This window comes from Ciconia boyciana, chromosome 1 (assembly GCF_034638445.1).
Source record: "Ciconia boyciana chromosome 1, ASM3463844v1, whole genome shotgun sequence".
Lineage (NCBI taxonomy): Eukaryota > Metazoa > Chordata > Aves > Ciconiiformes > Ciconiidae > Ciconia > Ciconia boyciana.
This window is the reverse complement of record NC_132934.1, coordinates 196,434,461-196,459,442: the sequence shown is the minus strand read 5'-3', so window position 1 is coordinate 196,459,442 and position 24,982 is coordinate 196,434,461. Positions and strand designations below refer to the sequence as shown.

At 45.2% G+C, this 24,982-nt stretch overlaps 1 protein-coding gene across 1 annotated transcript in view; it reads left to right on the top strand.

Annotated features, from left to right (window-relative positions):
- The window catches only part of MTUS2 (microtubule associated scaffold protein 2), a 201,456-nt gene that overhangs the window by 162,825 nt on the left and 13,649 nt on the right, over window positions 1-24,982 (top strand). The window contains exons 7-9 of the mRNA XM_072854822.1: window positions 9,612-9,678; window positions 17,598-17,812; window positions 23,545-23,650. Coding sequence (XP_072710923.1) covers window positions 9,612-9,678; window positions 17,598-17,812; window positions 23,545-23,650 — 388 coding nt within the window. The remainder of the gene's footprint in view (window positions 1-9,611; window positions 9,679-17,597; window positions 17,813-23,544; window positions 23,651-24,982) is intronic.

Sequence of the window (24,982 nt, the reverse complement as noted above, 5' to 3'; positions counted from 1 at the left end):
TTCCCAGCCTAACGAGCAAAGTTATGGTTGGCACTGTAACTGGAGTTACTTGGTCCCCAATAGGTGGGAGTTACATATTACCCTCATCTGAAAGTATCAGCTCTTTTGGTGTACGAAGGCAGCAGTCTGCACTGGCATGGATCTGTCTGCCTTTGGTGCTTTGTTGTGCTTGACACTTTTCTTTTTTTAATGTATTATTCCTTTCAGTATTTGATCCAAGTGCCACATGCCACTGAAATCAGGCAGTTGACTCCAGCATTTTAAAATAAAAAAAGTGTCGATAATTAAGTTGATAAGAGTCTGAACCTGCTGTTTAAAGTGCCAGTTCTCACAGAATTTGGGTATAGGGGTTGTCGTCTCCCATGACGTGCCTGCTTTGCTAAGCTTTTTGCTCCTGTCTCGGTTACGCTCATTTCCATTTCTACATCCTTAATCCCATAGGCATTGATGCCTTCAAGTGTGTGTTCGAAGTCCTCCACATAGTAACCTACCTCCAACCTGGAGCATGCTCAGAGACCCCTCCTGAATTCTCCTTTCTTCATCTTCCTCTTTTGCACATTTCACTGAGGAACTGCTCTTTCAAATAGTTTCCATTTTCCTTTTGCTTTCTCAGCTTGGGTCTTTTCTCACCTTAATGCTACACACCTTGACCTGCCTAATGAGGTCATTAGGCCATTTTTTTTTAATTACTTGTCTGTGGTATTCTGAATCTTTAAATGCAGTCCTGGGCTGAGGAAGAGCAGGGAATAAGAAGCTGACATAAACCGAGAAGTTACCTGAGCATTTAAATGTGATTTAACACATTTAAACTTAATTTAAACTGAATGAATTTGGGCTTACTTTCTCCAAAAGGACCTAAGCTGACCAAAGAGCCCGGCAGCTCTCCCATCATGTCCTTATCCCTTATCAGTGCTATGTCCCAAGTAAAATCAGCTTCTGGGGGCCCAATTCACCCTTGCCAGAAGGACAACACATGGCTTCTGCTTAATTTAAGTTCCACTTAAATATTTTATCTTCCAGTTTAGTGCTTAAGTGGTACTAAAGTGGTGCATAGACCTTGCTAGCTAATCTCTAGCTTAGATTTATCACCACACGCAAACAGCAAATCTACCATTATTAGTGGAGTGACTGAAGAAGATGGGTGCTTCACTTCAAAAGCGTAACAAAAGGGGTAATGACAGGTTATTTTCCTTGCCTCATAGTCAGACATATTGGTCTAAATACTGTAGTTCTAATGGCCAGCTCAGAGAAATGTCTGTTGTAATTTGTCTAGAAGTAGGACAGTTGTTGTTGTTGTTGTTGTTGTTGTTATTTTTTTTCTATGGCAGTTAAAAAGTTTCCAGTCAGGATTTAGACTGTAAAAGATCCAAATCACAGACTTCAGGTTGTGTGGCAAAACAGAAGTTCCTGCAGTGAGGATGAAATTATTTCACCATACATGGAAGTCTCTTTTTACCTCCATTCTGTGGCTGTTCCGTAGCCAAACAAATTAATTTTCATGTGCTGTAAAGAAAAGTTAGATCTTGAACACACATGTTAAAACACATGAATGTTGAGTGAGATTTTTAATTTAGTTTGGGCTTGTTTTTTTTTTTAATTACTTGTCTGTGGTATTCTGAAACTTTAAATGAAGTCCTGGGCTGAGGAAGAGCAGGGAATAAGAAGCTGACATAAACCGAGAAGTTACCTGAGCATTTAAATGTGATTTAACACAGAGTTTTGCTGGAGATTCTTGTTGGTTCCTACTATTTTCCGAATCACTTCATGCATCAGCAGTCATAGTAGAAAATACAATTAAACAAAAATGCCTATCTAGAGAGGCACAGATCCGAGCATTACATCTTTCCTACCAGAAGGCAGAGCTGTTCAGCATTAAGGGCAATGTAGTTTTTCCGTAGGTTTGGTAGTGATTTGGCTTTTGGGCAAATAATGCTTTTCAAGTTTACACAGCGTAGGCATTTGCAGCAGAAATACCACCTTGGCTGTAAGTCATTGAGCTGTCTTGCCTCTTTCCAGCATTATCTTTAATGTAAGTTGTGAGAGGAAAATATATCATGCCGGAGGCAACAGCCCAGGAGAGGTGAGGCTGCTGCAGCTCCATGCCCTGGGTCCAACCAAGAAATTGTATTCCCAGTGGGCACATGCATACAGAGCAGACATGTACACCACGTATATGTATACATGCAGGGTAGGGTTAGGGTTAGGGTTAGGGTTAGGGTGAGGTTATGTGGTGTATATACATAGATACATGGCCAAAAAGAAAACCCCAACCCTTGAGGATTACAAAAGCCTCTAGGCACATTGCAGAGGTCTGCGCTTTTGCAATCCCAAGTAGTCGCCGAGGTCCAGAGGGCAGCGATCTTCCCCGGGATTTAAGGAAACGACTTCAGGAAAAGTCCTTGTTGAGAGACGAGAGCGACTCGGGGGGGCGAAGGGCGCCCGGGAGCGGGGGTCACCCCTCACGGCCTGCAGACGGGCCGGCGGCCGGAGTCGCCGGCTGGAGCGACCCAACCCGAAAATCACCGGGGGGAAGGCAGACGGCTCGGAGCGGCTCCCGGTCCCCCCGTCCCGCCCCGCCGGCGGGCAGCGCCCGCGCCCGTCCCCCGCGCCGGGGCCGCGCAGCCGTGCGCTCGCCCCGGGGATGCGCCGGCAGCGCCGCGCAGAGCCGCGCAGCGCCGCGCAGAGCCGCGCAGCAGCTGTGCCCAGCCGCAGACCCCGCACGGCAGCCGGGGAGGGCTGCGGCGCGGCAGAGCCGCCGTGCAGGAGCATCGCAGCCGCCCTGCCCGTCTCGCCCTGGGGTGAATTTGGGACCGGTGCGGGCGACCAGCCGCGCCGGCGGCGAGCCGGGAGACGTTCGGGTTAGAGGCAACATCCAAGTGGTTGCGGAGGACGGGGACTACCGTGATCAACGGCTGTGAATGCGGCGTGAAGATGAGAACGGGCCAGAGCCGCCTCCCGCGGAGAGCCGAGGCTCACCCTCGGATTTCGGCGCGTTTGGGGCTTTCGCTGCCAAGTTTCAAAACCTTTCCCTGCCGTCCCTCGCCCCGACACGCTCCTGCGATGGCGCTGCTGGACGTGCCCTGCTCTGGGCAAGCGTTTGCCAGCCGGAGCGACCGGCCCCCCTTTTTCGGGAGCGGCCTGAGCAAGCCGGAGAGCATCGGTGCGCAGGCAGGGAGGGGAGCGGGCAGCCCTCCGCGGGGGGCGAAACCGGCGGCCGCTCTGCCGCTCCGCGCCCGCTGATCTGCCTCGGCCCCAGCCGCAGGCAGCCGCCCGCAAGCCGCCCTCCCTTCCCCGCTGCCGGCTCCGCGCCCCCCGGCCCCGGCACCCGCGGGCATCCCCCGGCGCCCCGGGAGGCATCAGGTGGCCGAGGGGACGGCGCCCAGCCCTGGCCTGCCGCGGCGTGCGGGGGCGCGACGTCCCTTTTTGATAGTGGCATCGCCCGGGGCTCACCCTCTGGCTCCGGGCGAGGCTGGTGGCAGTCCGGCGGGTGGCGGTCCGGCTGGTGGCGGTCCTGCCAGGATGGGCAAATGCTGCTCCAGGTGTTTTGCCCGCGCTCGGTGCGAGGACGAGACGGTACTTTTGCCTCTTTTTATCCTTTGGGAATAGACCGGTAGCCGTTCCCGTGGCGGTGCTGGTGCTACTAGCTGGCGTGCGAGCATCCCGGGGTGGCGGGGAGGGGAGCGGTGCTCGTCTTACTTAGGGTGTGCTGAACTCCGGTCACTAGGGACCAGTCTAGCTGTCGCTTCACATGCACTGCAGTGCCTTACATAATTTTATCCTGCAGTCTAAATGTAAGGGCTGGATTTGTGTGAAACAAGGAAGGACCGCTGACATCTTCTGTAGTAACGGCCGGCTGGATTTCTTGCTATGCTTTCCATACTTTTTTAATAACCCTGTGGAGCACAAGTTCTAAAGGAAACTTGCACAGAGTTTTAAAGTTTGAAGAGAGATTATTCAACCTTTAGCTGTCCTAAGGTTTTACCTCTCTAATGATCCTCCTTTCTGAGGGAGGATTCTCCAACCTAGGAGAAGTGAAACAAGGCAAAACTACATGTTTTCTTACATCAGGGTGAATCTAAACCAAGCAAATTCCCGGGCACCAAAATGGGTCATGTAACAAACATCAGTGCAGAGGTAAGTACATAGCTACAGGTAGCAGGAGAATAGCATGTGGGAGAAAAGTTGTGGGACATTTCTAACACATAGCTTTTCATGCTGTTCTGGAAATTTGCCTGGATTTTAAGTACGTACAGAAGAGGGAGAGAATGAACATACGCATTGAATTTGCTTAATAGAAAATATCTTGGCGGAAACACATGCTTGTGCAGTGTATTTTGTTAGAGTTCAGCTTTTAAAAATATTAATACACTCAGTCTAATGAAAAGCTGATAGTGTCTCCCATTTACCTAATAATATATTCAAATATAGCTTGAGATATGCTGCTAAGCAGGTTAAGAAAAAATGTATGGCTTAATATAAAACCTGTTAAAGTACAGTCACAGGGGGAGATCTAGGTGCTTGTAAACTTTAACCTGAAGAGTATTATGAGGGAGGATTACCTGATAGCAGTGTTAAAACACCTCTTTTTGGAAGGAAGACTGTAGATAATTTTGAACATCAGCTGCAGTGGGATTCAGTTATTGCTTCTACAAGTATCGTCTGAAATATTTATTGGTACAAGAGAATTCCCAATGTATATGCTTCTCTTTCCAATGATAATATAAGGCCTTGCCCCAGGGCACTCTGAATAAAACACAGCAGTGACTAAGCACCATTTGCAGGTCAGTCTTTTTTTTTTTAATATTTTGAAAGCATTGGATACAGAAAAGCTGCTCTGAAGGAGCAGTTTTAATAACAAGTGCCACAGAGCATCTGTGTGCAGTGCATATTTTTAGGAGGTATCGCAGAGAACTGGGAATTGTTCGTGGAGATACTGTACATATATTTGGACCTCAGAATATAAGCAAGCGTGTAATTTGGCAGGGAGGAGAGACTCCAGGCTCCCGTGTTTACTTCCTAGCTGTGGTTGACTTCCTATGTGGGTCTGGGCAATTTTCTGATGTTCCTTGCCTGATCTGACCCATTTGTGCAGTGGATCTACTATTGTTTACCTATTGTTAAAAAGTACCTGGAGGTTTAATTAATTAGCATTTCTAATGAATTAGTATCTCTCAGGTAGTTTGCACTTCTCAGAGGAGAGAGACTCAAAGGCAAACCTCAACTCTGCCTCCCCATCCCACAGTTATTCCTGGTCCAAAGTAAAATCTTGACCTGTCTCCCTGACAATGTCTCTTCGAGGATGTCTAGCTGCCGGCTGAAGCTCCATGCAACTAAAGCAGAGCATTCCCTCTCCCCCCAAGCCTTCATCACTGCTTCCCTTCTTAATCTGTTTGGACAACACCAGCATCTTGCCCATCCTTGGGCCTGTATCATGGCATCTTTTACCAAGTTATTTTTCCAGATCCTCACATGCAGTTATTTCTAAATCTTGCAGATTTTTTTCTGAACTACACTGCTAAGTTTTGGCCACTGTTATTTAACAGGATGAATTCCTCTTTCCTTCCTACCTCTCTGCCTACCTGCTTGACCACCCACCAGTTTTCCTGGAGCTGCTTGGATGTTGCACCAATAAAAGTCATGCCTCAGTCTATCCTCAGGGAGTTTTGAGCTGAATGGAAAATACATAAGTGCCATTTTCAGTGTCCGTTTTACTTGCTGAAATGCAGTCTGACATTGAGCCTCTCATGGGAGAAATATTGGGACGTCTGTATGTTATAAAGCTGATGACAGGAAAAAGAGTTGCTGCTGTGTCTTCTATTCAACAGAGCCATAGTTTAAGCACAGAGCAAGCATATCATTCTACCTGTTCTATTCTATTTTTCTTTCTGTCTGAGGAGATGGGACATATTCCAGACACAAGACTTAACCATTGTGTTGTAGAGTACAGGTATGAGGAAGAAGGTTTCCTTCATCTCCACCATGATTGTAACTTTATTTTATGAAAAGTACTTAAGTATCAGATTCATTTCTTGGGGTGCCGCCAATGGAAGGCCTTTCTCATTGGTTTTCCAGGCAATAATGAAATCCATCATTCATTAAAAGTACCTGAAAAATAAATGCAACGTTTTAATTTGTACAAAACCCAGTGTTTTGGTTTCACATTTTGGCCGGAAAAAATTAATCCCAAGTCACATTGGAGCAATTTTTTTCTCCCTTGCCATTTAACTGCCACACTGAAATGCTGGATAATGGCACAATCTCTTTACAGTGTCGATGACCTTTTCACCGACTGGAAACGTCTGTGTCACTAGTATGGTCACTGAGCCTTTTTAAAACTAAGTTGGATTTGGCCCTTAGTCACTCATCCTCAATGGCTTGACTCCAACCGGTGCCTAGTGAAGGGCGCCTACAAAGCTCCTTTGATATGCTGAGCCTGTTAGACACAAAACTCTTGGGAGGGCAGCAAAGGTTCCTGCTTACTCTGTCTTCTCTTTCAAATACTTTGTTGAGGTAAATATTAATGAAGATTGATTAACTCAATGAGTATCCCGTTAATTTGGTTTCTTACACATTTGTTTTGGCAGATTTTTCCTCATGTGCTTGTGAATTTTCTAATTGCTTTGATGTTTTGACATTGGACCTATATGAATCTCAGCATTGCACCTGATAGCTTTACATTCTCATGTCAGATCCAGTTTTGCTCTACTGTAACCTTTCGTTTCCTAAGTGCTGGCATTCCCACTTCCCCGACTGCACTGACACTGAAGTGCTGGTTATCTGCAGGGCCACGTTGATGGTAACAAGGAGAGGCTTTTTCATTTTCTATTAATGCCGTGTTTACACTGGTCGCAGGAATATATGCAGTCCAAACCTATCATGTTACACTGACAAAGCAGGTTACAGTAGCAGAAAATGTCAGGGATTTGTAAGTTCACTGCGCATCCAGGAGACCATGAGGCTGATACAATGATTAGCCAAAACTACTCCTTGCCTCTCTTGCAGAAGAGGAAGATGAGGACTCATGGGCTATTGCTCTCTAAAAGAACCCTCTGAGAAAGAGGGACTACTTGAGACCTTGGTACTGAGGGCAACCCTTGCACATCTGACCACCCAGGAAACATAAATATAAGAAGATCCTGAAGAGCAGTCAGAAAGCTCTAACCAAAATAAAATACAATGCAAGAAGTATTGGCAGGGCAGGCACATGACAGCGAAGGCACCTGAGCTGTGCCAACACCAGCCGCTCGAGATAGCCCCAGAGGCTGCTCTGGAAACCACGGCCCCAGCATGGTGGGAGGCAGCCAGGAGGTCCGCTGCCCTGGTGGGGTGGTGTCCATGCTGGAGTTTGAGTTATGGGATAGCATTTTTAAGCTGGCACTATGGCGATTCTCCACTCTTTTGGAGAGGGTCTCATCACCAAGTGTCCTCAAGGGTAGGGCAAACCTTATCTAAGATAAAACGTATTGTAAAAAAAGCAGTCTGTAATATTTTTTATGGGGGATCAAAATTTTAAGAACTTTTTTTTTTCCTAGGATGTAATTTTTTTACTTCCTTTTCATTTTCTTCATGTTAATTAGAATAGTAACAATCCCACTGAATTCTGCTTATCTGTAGGTCCTGGCAATGGTACAGAGCTCCCTTGCTTTAAATGGCTTTTGTTTCCAATAGCAGGAGCTGGTAATTTGAGTGGGTTCTTCCCATCTGCAAGTCCTGTATCCAGTAAATCCCTGTGCACACGCCTTCAAGGGCACCAGTCCTGGCAATCTGTCAAGAACACTTCTTAAAATTACTCCAGTGAGTTAAACAGACGGTATGGGCAGATGCAGTGATGTTCTCCAAAAGGGGAAACCTTATCTCTGTAAGACTGCTGGTTTGGGAATCTGTGTGAAGGGCTATGTTTTTTTAACATACCAGGCTATATTTACCCAGACCTTTTTATTTCTTCATAGCTTTTTTACTAATTTTAAAAAACCCGAAACCAACAAATAAAACCCCAACAACAAAACTCCACTCCATTTTATTCTTAGCCTAATGCAGTCGGTCAGCACTGGGGACTCTGCAGTCCTGGCACACAACCCCCTGTGCATTACTCAGCAGCGTATGGAACTGGCTGTTTGGAGGAGCCCAGCCTCGTGTGCCTGGCTACTGCCCATGACTGAGTAAGAAAGATGCCCGCATAGCCTGGGTCTCCTCAGGCACCCAAGGCTCTCGAATCAGCTCAGCCAATCGCTCAGTTCACAGCAAAACTTTCCAGAAAGTTTGTCCATGGAATTGGTAGAAATCATCCCAAAAGGGCAGTATGTAAAGGATTAATTTAAATTCCAGAATCCAATTTCCTGGTATTACCAAAAATAAAGCGGTTGTGTTGTGTTATTTCTCTTAACAGAGTTAAAAATTAGATGCAGGAAAAATAAACAGAAACATTAAGCTCTGAAATCTTTTTCTTTTTCCACTTTCATTTTGGTAAGACAGAAGTAATTTGCTATCCTATCTGCTATGTATCCTGCTGCTGAAGTAATCCTTTCTGTACCCTGGATTTTTATTAGCCTTGCTTGCTTATTACTGAAAGATTTACTTTCCAGGAGTCCTTTTAATTCCATTTGCTACTACACTGTCTTTTCTCTTGAATATGATTTTTCTGTAGTGTCCTTTAAAGATTCCTGGCCTTTTCTAACCTGGGACATATTTATAGTAGCCTGATCTAGTTTTCCTAATCATTGGTGATCTTCCCAGCAGGATGCGTTCCTTTATCTTCTTCCTAATGTGATTCAGGATACATTCCAATTTAAAGTGCCCTTATGCTTGGACCATTATGCTGGGATATATTGTACTAAACCAAACTCCAATAGATTTTCCTGAGGCTTTTCTTTGTCACTTTGCACAGTACTCGAGATATCTGCTGCCAAAGTCCTTGCATTTTAGTAATAACACCTTAGCATTGTTAACGTAAATGTGTTTTAATTTTCCTTTGGCCAGCTCATCTGTTTTAATTCCTTAAGTATTCAGATTTCTTTTGAGAAAGGTCAGCCAAAGGAGCTCTTGTCCTTTACAGACAAGAAAATACCAGAAATAAATGTGGAAATAGGCATGAACATCAGGCCATTAGTGGTGTCTGTATGGGTATGCCCCCCATGCCTAGAGTGGTGTAAGTACAGTAATCTCTGCAAATTTGACTGTGTGAGCATATTACTATGTTTAGAGGTGGTTAAATGGAGGCATAAATAGATGAAAGTGTTTTAACAGAATTAATAAAACCATCTTGTACATGCAGTTCAGCAATAAATGGTACACAGATTGAACACAAAGTGACAGAAAAATACAAATGTCTTTTTAGACACATAGGAATAAATAGAGTATTCCGTGCTGTCCTGTGCACGTGAGTGTGTGTACATGTATTCGTAGAGATACAAAGTATTTGTAGCCAGTGAGTCGTGGCTCCTAAGCTTGATTTAAAAAGTGAATGAGTTCTTTATAATTCCACCCCCCGCCAAAAAAAGAAAAAAAGATCTGAGGAATCAATCTAATCTGCTTTACTAAATGAACATGTGAAAGTGCTTATCTGGGATAAACCTGGGGACTATACATATTTCTCTCTCTTTTTCCTTAAACAGAATGAAAATGCCCTTGTGAAAACAAAGGAGTTAGGAGTCGAGCTTGCAAAGATCAGGGATGAAGTTGGTAAGTAGTACAAGCGAAGTGATAACAAAAGTGATTTTCTCACCTTACACAAGAGCAGTTATTCCCTGTGACCTGATCCTGGGAAACCTGTGTACATGTGATAAAGTGTCTTCTGAAACCCAGTGGCAAGGGGTTTTGTGGCTTTGCAGGGAACCATGATTTTACCTCTTTGTTGTGGAGATGGGTCCATCACCACACACACTGGAGTTAGTTGTGCATTATCTTTACTAGACAAATGGTTCTTCATAAATCCATAGCTTCCGTTCTCAAACTTTGTACCACCACTGCCAAGGAGAAAGAACAGCATGATGAGAAGTGGGAACTTGGGACCATTGTGGTGCACGGTGACTGGGAATGCATCGCTTACTTATGTACATTTGCATGTTTTGCAGTTCAGCTACAAACTGAAGGACACCAAGCTCAGAACTTGCTTATTAATCTCTCTAAGGTGTCTTCCTGGTTGAAAGACAGCAAAAGCAACATGTCCCATTCGGTCTGTGTATTCCCTGTGTATCTGCATGCACCACGTTTCCTGTTTGGTTTCTGATCTAGACAGGAGAGACAGGGAGGGTGTAAAGACATTGCAACTCTTGAGAGAGAAGATGGGCTTTTGTGCTAGCTTCAGCGAACAGGCTGAGTTCTTTTGGACTTAAATCTCCCCAGAACAGGTGTGACGTTGGATACATCTACGCCAGGGCAAACAGAGAGGAGGAAGGGCACGTGGAGGGAGGACCATTGGGGCAGGGGACACCCTGAGTACCAAAAGGTGGTGGAACCACTGATGACTGGAGCTGTGAACAGGGGGGACCTCTCAGCTTTCCCTGCATGTGGGACCCCAGGTGCTGGGTCACACATTAAGCACAGGTTGTGCCATGTGGCGGGAGGTTGACTTGGTTCGCAAAGGGGGGCTCAGGCCAAACCCGTGTGAGGTGGGCAGAACTTCAGATCCTCCCTGTACTTCATCTTCACCTTGCCTATGACAACCCACTGCAGAAAAGCTAAGCCCAGCCCTTTTCTGATGCCCAACAGCTTGTGCTCGCTGCTGTGCCCTTCTGAAATTTTTTGGCTGATCATCATTTCATAGAGAGCCTTATTGTCCCCATGGCAAAGGATACTGCAGCAATAGCAAAACAGCATTGCATTTCCAGTTATTCCCTGATGCCTGCCTTCATCCATCCTCTGCATCTCCACAGCTCTCACAGAAGAGTTGTTTCCATCAGTGCATACTTCAGGCAGGGCACATGTGAAGCTCTCCATTGAATACCCACTTCTCATTTGAAAGCCCTACCTCTTTCTAGCAGGTTGGGTTTGCTCCTTTTCATGAGTGCTTTTGCAAGTGGCAGTGACATGGGAAGGAAAGAGAAGTACAGTGCTGGAGATAAAGAGCTCTGCTTCCATTTACACCATGTTTGTACAGCTGAAGTGAATACAAATCACTGGTGGTTTTGCTGGAGAGCTTTGCCAGGGATATAACTGACTGCCTGTTCGGGAGTCACAGAGCAGCACATTCAGTAACAGAAGATCACTGCACTGCCTGCCCTTGCCATTGCTCTTGTGCATGCAGGAACAGATACCTCCTCTGCACAAAACTGAGTCCTGATGGAGTACATGGAGACAGTTTTGGTAAGAACCCCAAATACTCCAGAAAAGCAGTCTGAGGTCTCAGCTGAGCTGTAGTGCTTCAGAAGGGAGATTAGCCATAGATGTGTAAGTGCTGTCTTTCTCAGAGAGGGGAAAGATGGTGTGAGATAGTCCTTTCGTTTCCTCAGTCGTCCTGTGGGCCTCGAGAATAGCCACCACAGGCCACATCTTCCTGAGCAAGCCACCACTCTGGGAGACATCGAGATGCTGAGCAGAGGCTGCTTAGGAGTGACAGGGGTGGCCGGTGTTCTGTCCTGCTTGCTGGAGGTAATCCTCTCCATACATGCCCAGGTAGAAGGACTCCCAGTAGGGATGGACTAAAAGATGAACATGTGCAGGTATTGCATTCCAGCAGGTTGTGAAAAAATTCATCAGCAGTACAAATCCTGGTATGTGTCCATGCATATGGAAGGTGAATGTTTATGGTTTTTAGTGTAAGTTAAAAATTGCTGGACAGTCTGTTTTCCTTTGGAAGAAAATTACAAAATTAAATTTTGTGAAACAACCAGTGTTTTAAATCTGTGGACAAGGTGAAATGGCAAATGCCACGTGCATGAGAGCGGTTCTTGTCAGTACAGTTCTTTGCTGTCTCTAAACCAGTGCAAGCTGGGGCTGGGGGTGCTACTGGACACATGCAGCCTACCTGCGCTATAGGAGAGTTATTTTGGTCTCGTTATCAGATGAATCTGTATGTTGTACAATATTGTGCATATGGTGCCGAGCTTTATGCATATAAAGAATGAAACAGTTGTTTATTTGACAACAACAATCAGGTGATTCTATGAAGAAATTTAGGCAAAATCTACAGAGCATGTTATTTTGAGTACAACCAAGTTGTAGTTCTGACTTGTCTCAGTCACTTTGATAAGTAGTCTCTCATTAATTTAAAAATAACTTGACCAGTTAAACAGCATGGGTGTTGGTCAGAAATTCCTGATTTCTCATGTGTAAATTCACCATGTCAGACTCACTGATGCAAATGCCTGGATGAAACAGTAAAACAAGGCTGGACTAGCCAGGGTTGATACAGGCAGTGTGTCCAACATTTAGTTGTTTAGGCAATAGCTCTAATTCAGAATTATGATTTAGGTGCTGAATGTGCTTGGTTTTGAAAGCACACAGTCTTTGTTAACTTCAACAGAAACTGCAGGATTCTGCTATGCAAAGCAATGAAACTGCAAGATATAATCTACTGTTCAGAAAACTCAGAATATATTTTTAAGGAAATCTCTTGTGGTAAATAAAACCACTGCTGAAGCAATAGCAGGGATGGAGCATGTGTAAAACAGCCTAGAGAGACCTGGACCCTTCTGGAGCCAGGCAAAATATTTAGGTTCAGATAACACCGTCCACCTTTACTCCCAGCACTGTTGTGAAGTATCGCACCTCATCTGAAGCCAGCATGCAGTGAAATAGGAAAGTGCTTCTCGCTTCCCAGCCCTGAGGCGGAATGTAGTCTCTATGAACACTGAGGGACTTGTTATTTTACCCAATAAGATTTGCTCATGTATTTTGCTAGAAATACCAAGGCTAGAAAAACATGACAAGCAATTGTTCTACACTCAAGACACCCATCTTTATAAATTATAAATATAAGCACTTTTCAGCTGCAACACTGAGACTCCTGGAATAAAGAGGTTTCGAACACCGTCTGTTTCCCTTCAAACTAATGGAAATTAAATGTCAGAATTGCCTGCTCTTTTGCTGTCAGACAAATGACATGTGAAGTGAGTTGAGAGGAGGTATGGAGATGCATAAAAACCTAGATTAATGGAAGACAATCAGATGTCAAGTTTAAAGTTTGTATTATCTGTGTTCACGAGAGTTTGAAAGCCAAAGCCTGTGTGCCACCTCCTCCTGGATATGCCTCCCAGTCAGAGGACCCTTAACCTGAGTGAGGTGGCTGTGATTTGTCTGTGAATCTGTGGCCAAGGGTCAGGAGGAAGAGCAGAGTCTTCATGGTTTGCCATCACTTTTGGACGAAGAGCCCATTTCTGATGTCAGAAGCAGACCGTCCCTATGTGAGGCCACATGACCCCAGATCCCTGGTTCCCACAGGAGTTACCCCCCTGAATGCAAAGTGCTAGGGCTGGGGAGGCTGGGCTGCAGCGCAGGCTGGGTTTGTGTGGGAAGATCAGTCCATTAGTGACATCTCCCTTTCCCTCACCTTCCCAGCCTGGCCTGAAATGGGTTTTGCTCATCTGTTGCGCACTGTAAAAGCCACTCAGTGCTCAGGGAGTAGGGAAGCAATGACAGCTGCTCTCGTTTAACCCAGCACGCTGTCATCCTGGGAAACGCCATGTTATGTCAGAGTCATTTCCAGCCAGTAAGCAGCAATTGAAATAGCTACAGGGAAGGAAGAAGAAAACCGGGGTGTAACTCTTCTCAATAGCAGCTGATAGCAGTTGTGCTCTGTTTGTCTTGTGCCATTTGTTCCGTGCCAGTATTGCATTTGTATAACTTTTCTTAGTGATTTTTTTTTTTTCTACAAGAGGAGCTCACTTTTACAGTATCCATGTCCCTATGTCTGAAAGCAAAATTCACTGTTTTCCAGCAACATTAGCGGGTCTTCTGTTCAGGCATGTGTTGTTGGGGCTCTGCTGAAGGCAATTCAGCCTGGTTCACCAGAACCACCTGCTGAAGCCATAGCTGGTTAAATGTTGGCTCCAGCAAGGCAGGCTCTCCCACGCTGGTTCCTGCTCCCCAGCCACAGACCTTCTATTGGGCTGCATGGGTGCCACCTTCTGCTACTCCTGTCCCAGCAGAGCCAGGCCCGAAGGTCCATCTCCTAAGAGATTCAGTCTTTCCTCACCAGTCCTTGGCCTCATTTGTCTTGATATGGGAGACTGTGGTTAGGGATCACTCCTCATTAGAGGTGTTTGATATTCAGTATAGGGCAAATTTCCTGGGCAATAGCCTCATTTTCTGCCTCCAATAGCATTTTTGGGTGTGTGGGGAACGTGCCATGCAGACGCTCTTTCCCTGCTTTCCTCTTCCCTCCATTTTGCACCTGCATCAGGGTTTGATTTGCAAGATGCGAATAGTTTTGTGTTTCAGGTTACAGAAAGTGTTTCAGATGGACTTTCTTTTGGTTAGAGCATGTCATTTCTGTTTAATATCTTTATCAATGATCTGGACGAGGGGATTGAGTGCACCCTCAGTAAGTTTGCAGAGGACACCAAGTTGTGCGGGAGTGTTGATCTGCTCGAGGGTAGGAAGGCTCTACAGAGGGACCTGGACAGGCTGGATCGATGGGCTGGGGCCAATTGTATGAGGTTCAACAAGGCTCAGTGAGGGGTCCTGCACTTGGGCCACAACAACCCCATGCAACGCTACAGGCCTGGGGAAGAGTGGCTGGAAAGCTGCCTGGTGGAAAAGGACCTGGGAGTGTTGGTTGACAGCCGGCTGAATATGAGCCAGCAGTGTGCCCAGGTGGCCAAGAAGGTCAATAGCATCCTGGCTTGTATCAGAAATAGTGTGGCCAGCAGGAGTAGGGAAGTGATCGTGCCCCTGTACTCAGCACTGGTGAGGCCGCACCTCGAATCCTGTGTTCAGTGTTGGGCCCCTCACTACAAGAGAGACCTTGAGGTGCTGGAGCGTGTCCAGAGAAGGGCAACGAAGCTGGTGAAGGGTCTGGAGCACAAGTCTTGTGAGGAGCGGCTGAGGGAGCTGGGGTTGTTTAGCCTGGAGAAGCGGAGGCTGAGGGGAGACCTTATTGCTCTCTACAACTACCTGAAAGGAGGCTGTAGCGAGGTGGGGGTCGGTCTCTTCTCCCCAGTAACAAGTGATGGGACAAGAAGAAATGGTCTCAAGTTACGCTAGGGCAGGTTTAGATTGGATGTTAGGAAAAATTTCTTCACGAAAAGGGTGGTCAAGCATTGGAACAGGCTGCCCAGAGAGGTGGTGGAGTCACCATCCCTGGAGGTATTTAAAAGATGTGTAGATGTGGTGCTTAGGGACATGGTGTAGTGGTGGACTTGGCAGTGCTAGGTTAATGGTTGGACTTGATGATCTTAAATGTCTTTTCCAACCTAAATGATTCTATGCTTCTATGATTTCATTGTCCATCCCTCCCTGTGTGTTGGGTAATCTCATCAAAGAGGCTGGAGAGAGCCAGGGTTCATTACAGCTCCAATTTAAAGCTTGAGTAAGTTTGAATTCTACTGAATGCAGAGCTGCAAGCATAATCCCTTATCCTACAGCTCTGGGATCGCTTTGCATGCCGAAGAAAATCAAGAAGCAAAAAGCAAGACAGAGGGTTTAGAGCTATAATCCAAACTGCCAGGAGACAAGACATTTCAGCTAACGACCATACAAATTGCGCTGTTCCATTTCGGGTATGTGGCAGGTGGGAAAGCTTTCTATGTGCCACTGCTGCAGTGCTAAGCTCACTGGTTCAGGCTCACTTTGTCTCTTTCTGTAAGGAGCAGAGAGCTTGAAAGGGACACAGAGTCCCTCTTAGTGCTCCAGAAAACATCAGGATCAGTACAAGACCCCAGTAGTGATATCTGTCTGGACATACTGAGCAAGTCTGGATATTGTTGTCCAGTAAGTGTGGAAGCAGATTTCTAAACAGGGTCAAAAATAGCTATGTGGGGAAGGAGATGGTTAGCTTCAGTACACAAACTGCCTCGCACGGATGCACCTAACATGAGCTGTGGTCACAGCCGTAGATATCTTTGACAAATTGTTGCTATCCTGAAAAAAAATGAGCACGGTCTGATACCATAGTAGAAAGAGACAGGAAAACACAAGGGTTTTTTTGCCACAGACATTGAGCAAATATAAGATGGCAGTCATAGGATAAATATGTTTTTGAAACATTCAGAAGTTGTCTACCCAGGGAGACAGCTGCTTCCAGTTCACTGATTTACAGCACCATACAGGTCTGTGCATGGCACCTGTGTTTTGAAAGGCAAAGGAGGGATGAGTGGCTAATACAGATGTTATATTCAAAAGGTGATCATTTTTCTAAACCAGCTATGGGTCTAAATCAGAAAGAAGGTCTAGCAGTGCCATTAAAAACACATCTCTTCTTCTCTAATGTTGTTCTGAATGTTATGGTCATGATGATTTTAATTACTTCTTACCTGTTAGATCTTTGCAAGTGAGCAGACTCGCTCTCTAAATGTAGTCTGGCTGACCTTGTCCATCTTGCATCAGGTCTTCAATGTCTGGATTGATTGCAACCGTTCTTTAGCAAAGCAAAAGGCCGAGGACACAGTGTTCATGACACTGCTGTCCTGGGACTCAGGGAACAGTATAGGTGAGGAATCAAATGGGGAAATAGATTGAATATCCTTGACTTGATGGAACTGTTGGAGTTGCACCTCCTGAAACTAGCTGTAGACATGGTTGTGAATTCAGAGACACAGTCACTGCGTTAGTCCACAAGAGTAAAAATTTCACATTTTCTGTTTGCCTTCAGTACCAGCCTTTCATTTGCGCTGATTCCATGAAGCATGCAAGATAGTGGTTTGAATATAAAAATATTTTAAGAAAGTGTGCATTAATGGATTCAAGAGGTCCTCAGTGGAGCTGGTGCGAAAGACAGGATTATGGGGTGAGCAGCTTCTAACAGCTGGAAAATGGGATGTATGAGATGCATCTCCTTCTCCTGGCCAAGTGGTCCATCACACCCCCTGCATAACATGTGCACAGGATGCGCCTCAAGATCCCAGGCATCTTCTGCCTTCCTGGCACATCACTGGAAGTGGGGACTTAAGCAAGACTGTGGCTTGAGAGAAGGAGATAAGGAAAATCTTGTATCCCAGTTGAAAGGCTTTCTGTCAAATGATTGTCTCAGATGCTCTTTCTTATATTCAAGGCAAAGTAAAAGCCCCAAAGCCTCAATTTGTGGATCCAAGACTGTGCTGGCCAGGAGGGGACATCCAGTCACCCTGCAGATCCATGGAGTTCCATTATTATTATTATTATTATTATTATTATTATTATTGTTGTTGTTGTTGTTGTTGTTGTTGTTGTTGTTGTTGTTGTTATTGTTATTATTGTTATTATTATACTTCATCAGATCGCAGTTTTGCATGGGCTTTTGCATACTCTGCCGGTACCTCTATTTAAACAAATGCACGTGTGTGTGTGTGAGAGAGAGAGTGGGACAGAGAGAGAAGTGACAGCGAGAGCTTGTTGGTGGCTGAGATTCATGGGAGCCCCCGAGTCGGCGAGAACCACTGTGCTCAGTGCTGTACAAACAGATCCGATGCCACTGTTTGCTCCCGAGGACTTCAGAGCCTGACTGTATGGTCTTGTCTCCACAGCCCTCAACACAGCGAGATGGAAGAAACTACAGAGCGAGAAGGAGGAGCTGGAGAGGTGCTTTGAGGAGGAGGTGAAGCAGCTTCGAAGGCAGCAGCAGGAGGAGCTGCAGGCGCTGGAGCAGCGGCTGCAGGAGGAATACAACACCAAGAGGGAGAGCCTGCAGGAGCAGCACAAGCTGCAGCTGGAGCAAGTCAAATTGCAGCATCAGGATCAGGTAAGTCTCCGCCTGTTCCCTTTGGAGAGTAGACCATGCCAGTACTGTGTGGGTTCAGGTAGTGAAATATATTGAACATTCCAGCATGAAGACACTGGTAAAGAACTGATGACTGGAAAAATATATTCACAACTACCTTCACTGCTTTTCCTCCCTATCATTCTTATTGGTATTTCTACATAGTAGTACGTTACATTGCCATGTGTTGTCTTCACATTCTTCCAGATGTTTTACAACACAAATATTAAGACGAGCTCTGCTCCCCACACATACTTGCTCCCCAACCCACCTATTGTAGTCAATTGATATGAAACCAAGGGTTGAACAAGAATCTGCTCAACACAGGTAAAGCCAGCAGAGCCCTGCCCATCATTAGTTGCAATGCTAGTTAAAGGGCAGTACAGTGAAGCAATAGGGCCCATGCAACACGTAGCCTAAACATCAAGCAGGTGATACACTCTGAGTTCCCTGATTTCTGCTCCACCGTTCAGTCTAATCTCTTAGTTTGTATGTCCCAAGTGTTTCTCCTTGCTCTGCTTTCTGTATGTATGTAGGAGTACTCTCACATGCAGCTACTTTAGTCTTATTTTTAACAGCTGGAGTGAACAAACACTGTAACTCACCTATGGGCACCTCTCACATGGTGGCAGAACATTCTGCTCTGGATTATGGCAGTAATGCCTTTACCTGGCCTTTTCTCATTTTGCACTAAGTGAGCAGTAGATACAGTTCTGATTTTTCCAGCTGCAAATCTTACCCATTGCCCAGCACCACAGCTCGTGAGGGCTTTTGTCACATGAGTATCTGCCGCACTCAGGTGTGCTCTGCAATCTGTGCCATCAGGCTTTGACATGCTGCAGCCCCTGCTGCCATGGGTATGCCACCCAGACGCCTGATGCAGCGCAAGGGCCAGTCGTGTGCAAAATATGAGCCCAGCCAACAGACCCCCTGTTTGCCAGCATTGTTCTCTCCAACATGGGGGTTTTGCCAATGCCCAGGGCAGCTGGAGGTAGTGGAAGGTGAATTTTTCACTCTCTGAGGCAATGTAAATTGACAGCAACAGTGCAATGTGGATGTGGTCTGTGAGATGGATGGACGTGACCAAAGGTCGAGGAGAAGGTTTTATGTCTGCATGCTCTGTATCTCAAGAGTATCTCCAGTGTGCATTTTGGGGCTGCTGCCTGAAGCAGCAGCCTGTGGCCAAGGCCCCAGAGCTGCTGCTCCCCCCTGCTCATGCCCCGGGGAGCAGGCTGACCGCAGGTGCTGCAGTGGGGTGCAGAGCGCAGACATGCCCCATGCGGCTCCCAAGGATGATGACAGCACTTGCTGTGGGCTCAGGAGCAAACCAGACCCATCAGCAGAGCCCAAGCTAATTTAGAGCATTTAAGAGGTAAAGGCTGGTGCAGCACTGTGCGGCCATAGCTGAAGCACCTCCAGGAGCCAGGGAAAGGGGCTAGCCTGCATTGAGCTCACCGAAGAGGAGAGCACCAACACAGCACAGCAGAGACAGCAGCCCACTGTCTTTAAGGTCGACTATTTGTAAAAAGGGAAATGATGCCATTTATTGCCTGTACTTCATGTACTGTAAAACACTGCTGGGATGGGCGTGCAAATACAAACCGAGATGGTGACAGTTTTATGTCGCTCATGTCACAACTGCCTGGTGTTGGATTTGTTGTGTAACACCAATGGTACGCCGGGGTTGGGCGCAGCATGGTCCTCGCTGGCACGTGGGTCAGACAGCCATGTCGGACAGACACATGGCATCCCAGCCTGTGCCCCAGAGTGTCTGCTGCCCTGGGTACCGCTGTGCAATTTGGTTTGATTCTTTGGGGGGTGGATTGAACAACTCTCACTGGATTTTACCTATTTTAATTGCTGTGCCTGCTAGTTGTTACTGATTTGCAGGCTTGTAATGTGCAACGCAAAGGCTTTATGTGACTGGGCTTTTTTGTCCTGGACAAACTACCTTTTTCTGGTAGTGCATTGATTTTCAAAGATGCATTAGAAGTTGCTGTCAAACAGATTTTTGTGTTCTAAACCAGATTTTTCAAAATCTTTCTCTGTAAATGCTTAGAAGCTGTGCTGAGCCATGTCTTTTGGTTCTCATTTCAGTTTATGCAAGATGTTTTTCTTGCAATGCCCCTTACATTTTCTGCTTTGTTTTCTGACATGAAGGAGGAGTGGTGTTCCCAAAAGCCTTGGCTTTTTTTTTCTCTCACTGTGTCAGTGTGTCAGTTTGCCTAGGAGAAGGTATTAGCTCTAGCTGCAAGCCTTGCCTCTCCTGGATCACCAGGCATTAACATTTGTGAAGGAATTTGTTCCGCGAGTTAATTTTTTGCTGAGATAGTTTATGGCTTATCTCTGCTACTCTTTGAAGTGTTTCTGCAAGCTCCCAGGACCACAAGAACAGATGGTGGTTTTTTTCATCTCAAGTTGATCAGTGCAAGAAAGGGTGATATAGGTCACCATAGGACTTGACTAGGAGCATACTTATTTTTCTCATGTTCTCATCTGTTGTGATTCTGTTCACCACCACACAGAAGCAATGGAAATGCATCTTTCCCTCTGTGAGGCAAACAGTTCTCTCTCCTCCAGCCCTTTGGTTTGCTCCAGAGCTCTTTGTTCCCTGAATTACTGAAGATAACATAAACATTTCTCTCCACTGCTTTGAAAGTGCTGCTGTGACCCTAGTATCTCAGAGTTTAAGCCCATCTTTTCAATCCATGGTTCTGTTAGCATTTCATGATGAGTTTTAGCAACTTTTCCCTTTCAATTCTTACTCCACCGTACACTCATCCTGTGTCAAGCACTCTTGGATCAGAGGAGACTGACAGGCCAGATTGGAAAGCTGCTCACCAGCAGTGTTTCTTGGCGAAGGAAAAGGAGAACTTTGTTAGTCTAGGGAGGTGCTTGAGGAATACGGATCCCTAACAGCTGCTGACCTTTGGGTTTGTAATCCTCTGGTTCTTCCTTCCCCTGCTTGGAGGAAGAGAAGTGCCCAACTCAGAGCATGCCAAAATGAGCAAGCCTGCTCGAGGGACCAAAGTCATTCAGCTCTGATGCTGCTGAGCTGCTGCTGGTCCTGGCCAGCGTTAGAGCAGAGGCACCTAACCCATGAGCTAAAGAGCTCTTATGCTGGACAGGAGAAAAGCCTTGTCCTTGGGAATTTGAGCTTGCATTCATGAAGGCAATAACAACAGCAAAATCCTTTTGACCATGGATCTGCATGTATTTCTGTATCCACACATCTGTATCCACCAATTTCTGTATCCACATAATTTGGAAGTTAGTCATCCCACTCTCATGGTTTCCAGTCACAACTTAGTCTTCCACACTGTATTGCTGTAGTCACCATTTAGTTTAGTATCAGATAGCTGTTGTTTCTTTGGATACACAGTTGTCAGGTTTTGGAGGCTCAGCTGTCTCTGAGGAGGTGAGGCAGCTCTTTCAGCATAGCAAAGCATAAGAGACAAACTCCTCACAAACCGGTCACATGTGCCAATGCTTCCCAATATTTCTCATATCTCCTTGCAGCTAAGGGCAAAATTGCAAAGTAAAGGCTGCGATCCTGGCTTGCCAGTGTTTCTCGCTTGAGCTGCTCAGCTCAAGCTGTTTTGTCCACCAACTTATTGAACTTCTCCCACTAGAGCCTCCTCTTGATTTTACTTTATTAAGCCCTAAAAATCCCACCTGAGCTATTTTTATAGACAGAAATAACCATGACACAGGTTAAGTGAGTTGATCAAGCCTATAGAGTAAGTTAGTGGCGAAGTTGGAATTAGCATCCAAGAGATCTGCTTCCCAGTGCCAAGCAGACTATTTGCTATGAAAAATTGCAGAGAGGAGGTCACACTGGAAGATTAAAAAGAGTCATTTGGGATGTGGATATGAAAAACACAGAAGACAGAAAAATCCCTGCAGACCATTTGGAACATATTTAATTGGCTTTATAGATTAATAACCTGCCAAGGATGGTGGCAGCAAAAGGAGACCCCTTCACCTTCTGAAGGCATTGGAGTTGAGCATAATCATTCCTATGGGGTGCTGCTCAGCTGAGAAGCAATTAGAGTATGAATAAAGACTTAAGCAAGGGCAAGGTAAAGAACATGTCAATGTTCATGAGGTTTCAGCACACGGACATCATATACAAGTGCTCTAGGACAAATCAAGTGATAGTCCCTATCCCATTAGTCATCTAGTCCCTCTTTCCCTGCTCTTTCATGAAATATATCAGCAGGCTGAGTCCCCATTGTTTTGCAAACAGTTCTTCACCACTGCATTGTCTCCCACATTATTATGAAAATGAGTTTGGATAATTTTAAATTCCGTGTTAAATGCCTATCTTTCATTCTAAGAGCATGCTTTCTCCAATACGGTTGGAAATTTTGCTTCTGTTGGGTAATTTAACACATATGTTTGACAGTTAAATACAGTGACATAACATTTATTCCAGTCAAGACATGCTCAGCTGCAGTAACTTTTAACCGTTATTTAACATAACAGTGAGCAAAAAAGCTGTTTAAAGTCAAGCCACTTTGCAATGAGCAGCTGTTTCATTGTAAAAGTAAAATAGTTTGATCCTCTGCATTGCCAGATATCACAGATAATGTGTTAAATGAAGGGAATAAGATCACTGTGATTACAAAACCTAGAAAAGCAAATCGATGCATTGCATTCAGAAACTGCTCTGGACCACTGACTTAACCTTGATCACCAATTCTCACTGTGTTTTCTTTAATGATGCATATCAAAACACCATCATTAGGGATCTCACTTTGCCTTTAGCCAAGTCTAGTAACAAACAATGTACTGAAGGAGGCCCAAACCCCTCAGGGGCACAGGAACACAGGCTGCCCACAGCCCTCTTCCAACTGCATCCCCTGCTCCCATGATGGCTGTGTGCAGTGTCCTGTGCGGTGCAGTTTGTTGGGCAGTTTGCAGCAGCAGGACCTCTTTCTGGCCTCAATATGAGATCAGGCAGAAGTTTTGTGGCTTCACTGTCATCTTGCTTACTTCCACACCGACCTGAAAACTCTTGTGTCTGCACTGAAAAAGGTGCTGTCATATCTTTCGTCAGTTTATTAGATGTGGACTCAAAATACATGATTGAAGAGGACACAGGAATTTGGGTATTGATGACTTTGTAGGATACTCTTTTTCAAGTAAAAGGGTGATAGATTGCAATTCATTTTACATACCCACTGATAACAATTTCCATGTTTCTCTAGAAATAAATATTTTACAACTATAAATAATGAATAGACACTTTCCATGGAAGTTAATTCAAGACCTTACAATAAAAATAATTGCAGCAAAATGCCATGAAGACAAAAAACAGGATGGCTCAGAACTGTGCATGTTTATCTGACCATCAGAGGGAGTCAGGTCATTAATATAATTTAGATTAAAGGGATGTTGAGATTTCTGAACATTTCATAAATGGCTTCTTCGCTTAAGGACTTTTTGGCCTTTTGTTTTCTTATGTACCTCTTTTATCACCATTAAGGTAAAAGAACAAAAATACTATCAGCAGTGACTACATGCTACCACTCAAGGCATCAACATGCCTGTTTCGTAATGAATAAAACCGGCTCAGGTGCTGGAAGTGTCACACTCAGTAGATCCCTTTACCGTTTCCAGCTCACTGGAGCTCTCCAGCAGCGGCTTGTCAGTGTGCCACAGCATGCCTAATCATGCGTCCATGTCTCCATTCATTGTCGTTGGAACAGGTGGAAGATATCACAGCTATACATGAAGCTGCAATGTTACAGTTGGAAAATAACCACATAGTCGCCATTACAGTACTGCAGGATGAGAATGACTGCAAGATTCAAGGTAAGCCAAAGACAACCCAATGGCTGCAGAGTTATTCTAGAGGAGGAGTTAGCACGGTAGTGAGATTGTGTAAGCCTGGATTTTGTTCCTCCAGAGCAGATGATACAGAAATTTTGTGTTGGTCTAGTGCTTTCACATGGGGTGGATCACCAGGTTCATGCTAGGGGTGAGGAAGAGCTGTGTGCAGTGTGTACAGCATTTAACTTGGACCTGAGACTATCTGAGAGGTCTTTGGGACAAATATAAGTCTTCCTCCATGAGTCACTGAACACAGAGTCCAAATTCCATCTCACTTCACACACAGACTTTTCTCAAGAGCCTAATCTTCGGGTGCTCAGGAGGCTAGAGCTCATTGAACATCTCTGAATTTAGGTGCTTAAATGCCTACACTGCTTCTAAAACCAAGACTCATAATTTTCAGGAGCAAAAGTCTGGCCATGCTGAGCAAACCAAAGCCACACGCTGGTGCAAATCTGCACCTCAGCACTGCTATCTTTATTTTGTGTTACATTTTTTCCATGGGATTTGATGCTGCAGACAGAGCTGTTTCCTCCCTACCAGTTCAGTATCTAAATACATGTCTTCGTACATGCTTTAGCTGACATTTAACAGTTATCTGTACAATATCCCTTTTTTTTTTTTACACATAAGCATGAGGGTCTAATTTTTAAATAGCTCTAGTAGGTTTTCCCACAACTTTCCCCAAACCAAGCCATATTGCTTAGCTCTGCACTGTGTCAATTAGAGACACAGTCCAGAGCATAATGTGAGCTGAGAACAGTCTATTCCCCTCTCCTGTAGGCAGAGATGGTATCTAGCATACCATTTTTAAATTAACATATCCAATTTGGGGGGAAAAAAAAAAAAGGCTATTCCTTGCTTGAGGATATTCTTATCTGTCCATTTTTGTTAGTATTTTCTGATGGTAAAACTTGGCTGTGGTTTATCAAGGCTCTGGTGGCCAGTTTGTGCTCCCTGCTCCTGGTGTGGGTATGAAATGCCCTCCTGTGCATGGAAAAGGCATTGCAGCAGCTGCTGTCTAGTGTGCCGTACCGGGCATTACTGTATTATTATGTAGTATTATTACTGCTGTTATTGTGGCTAGTGAGCAATGGTTAGAGGGCAGAACCCCATGGGCTGGGGGTAAAGACACAAAAAATAGAGTGTCTGTATGCTGAAAAGGTAGGTGCTACTACTGTACTGAATGACAGTTTGATGCCATTGGTTTAGAGATGAAACTTTATTCCATTTTGGTTATTAAATTTTTAGTTATTATTAGGTCCAGGGTGAGTTGTTCTAGTAGTGAAACCTTTAATCATGTAATATAAATAG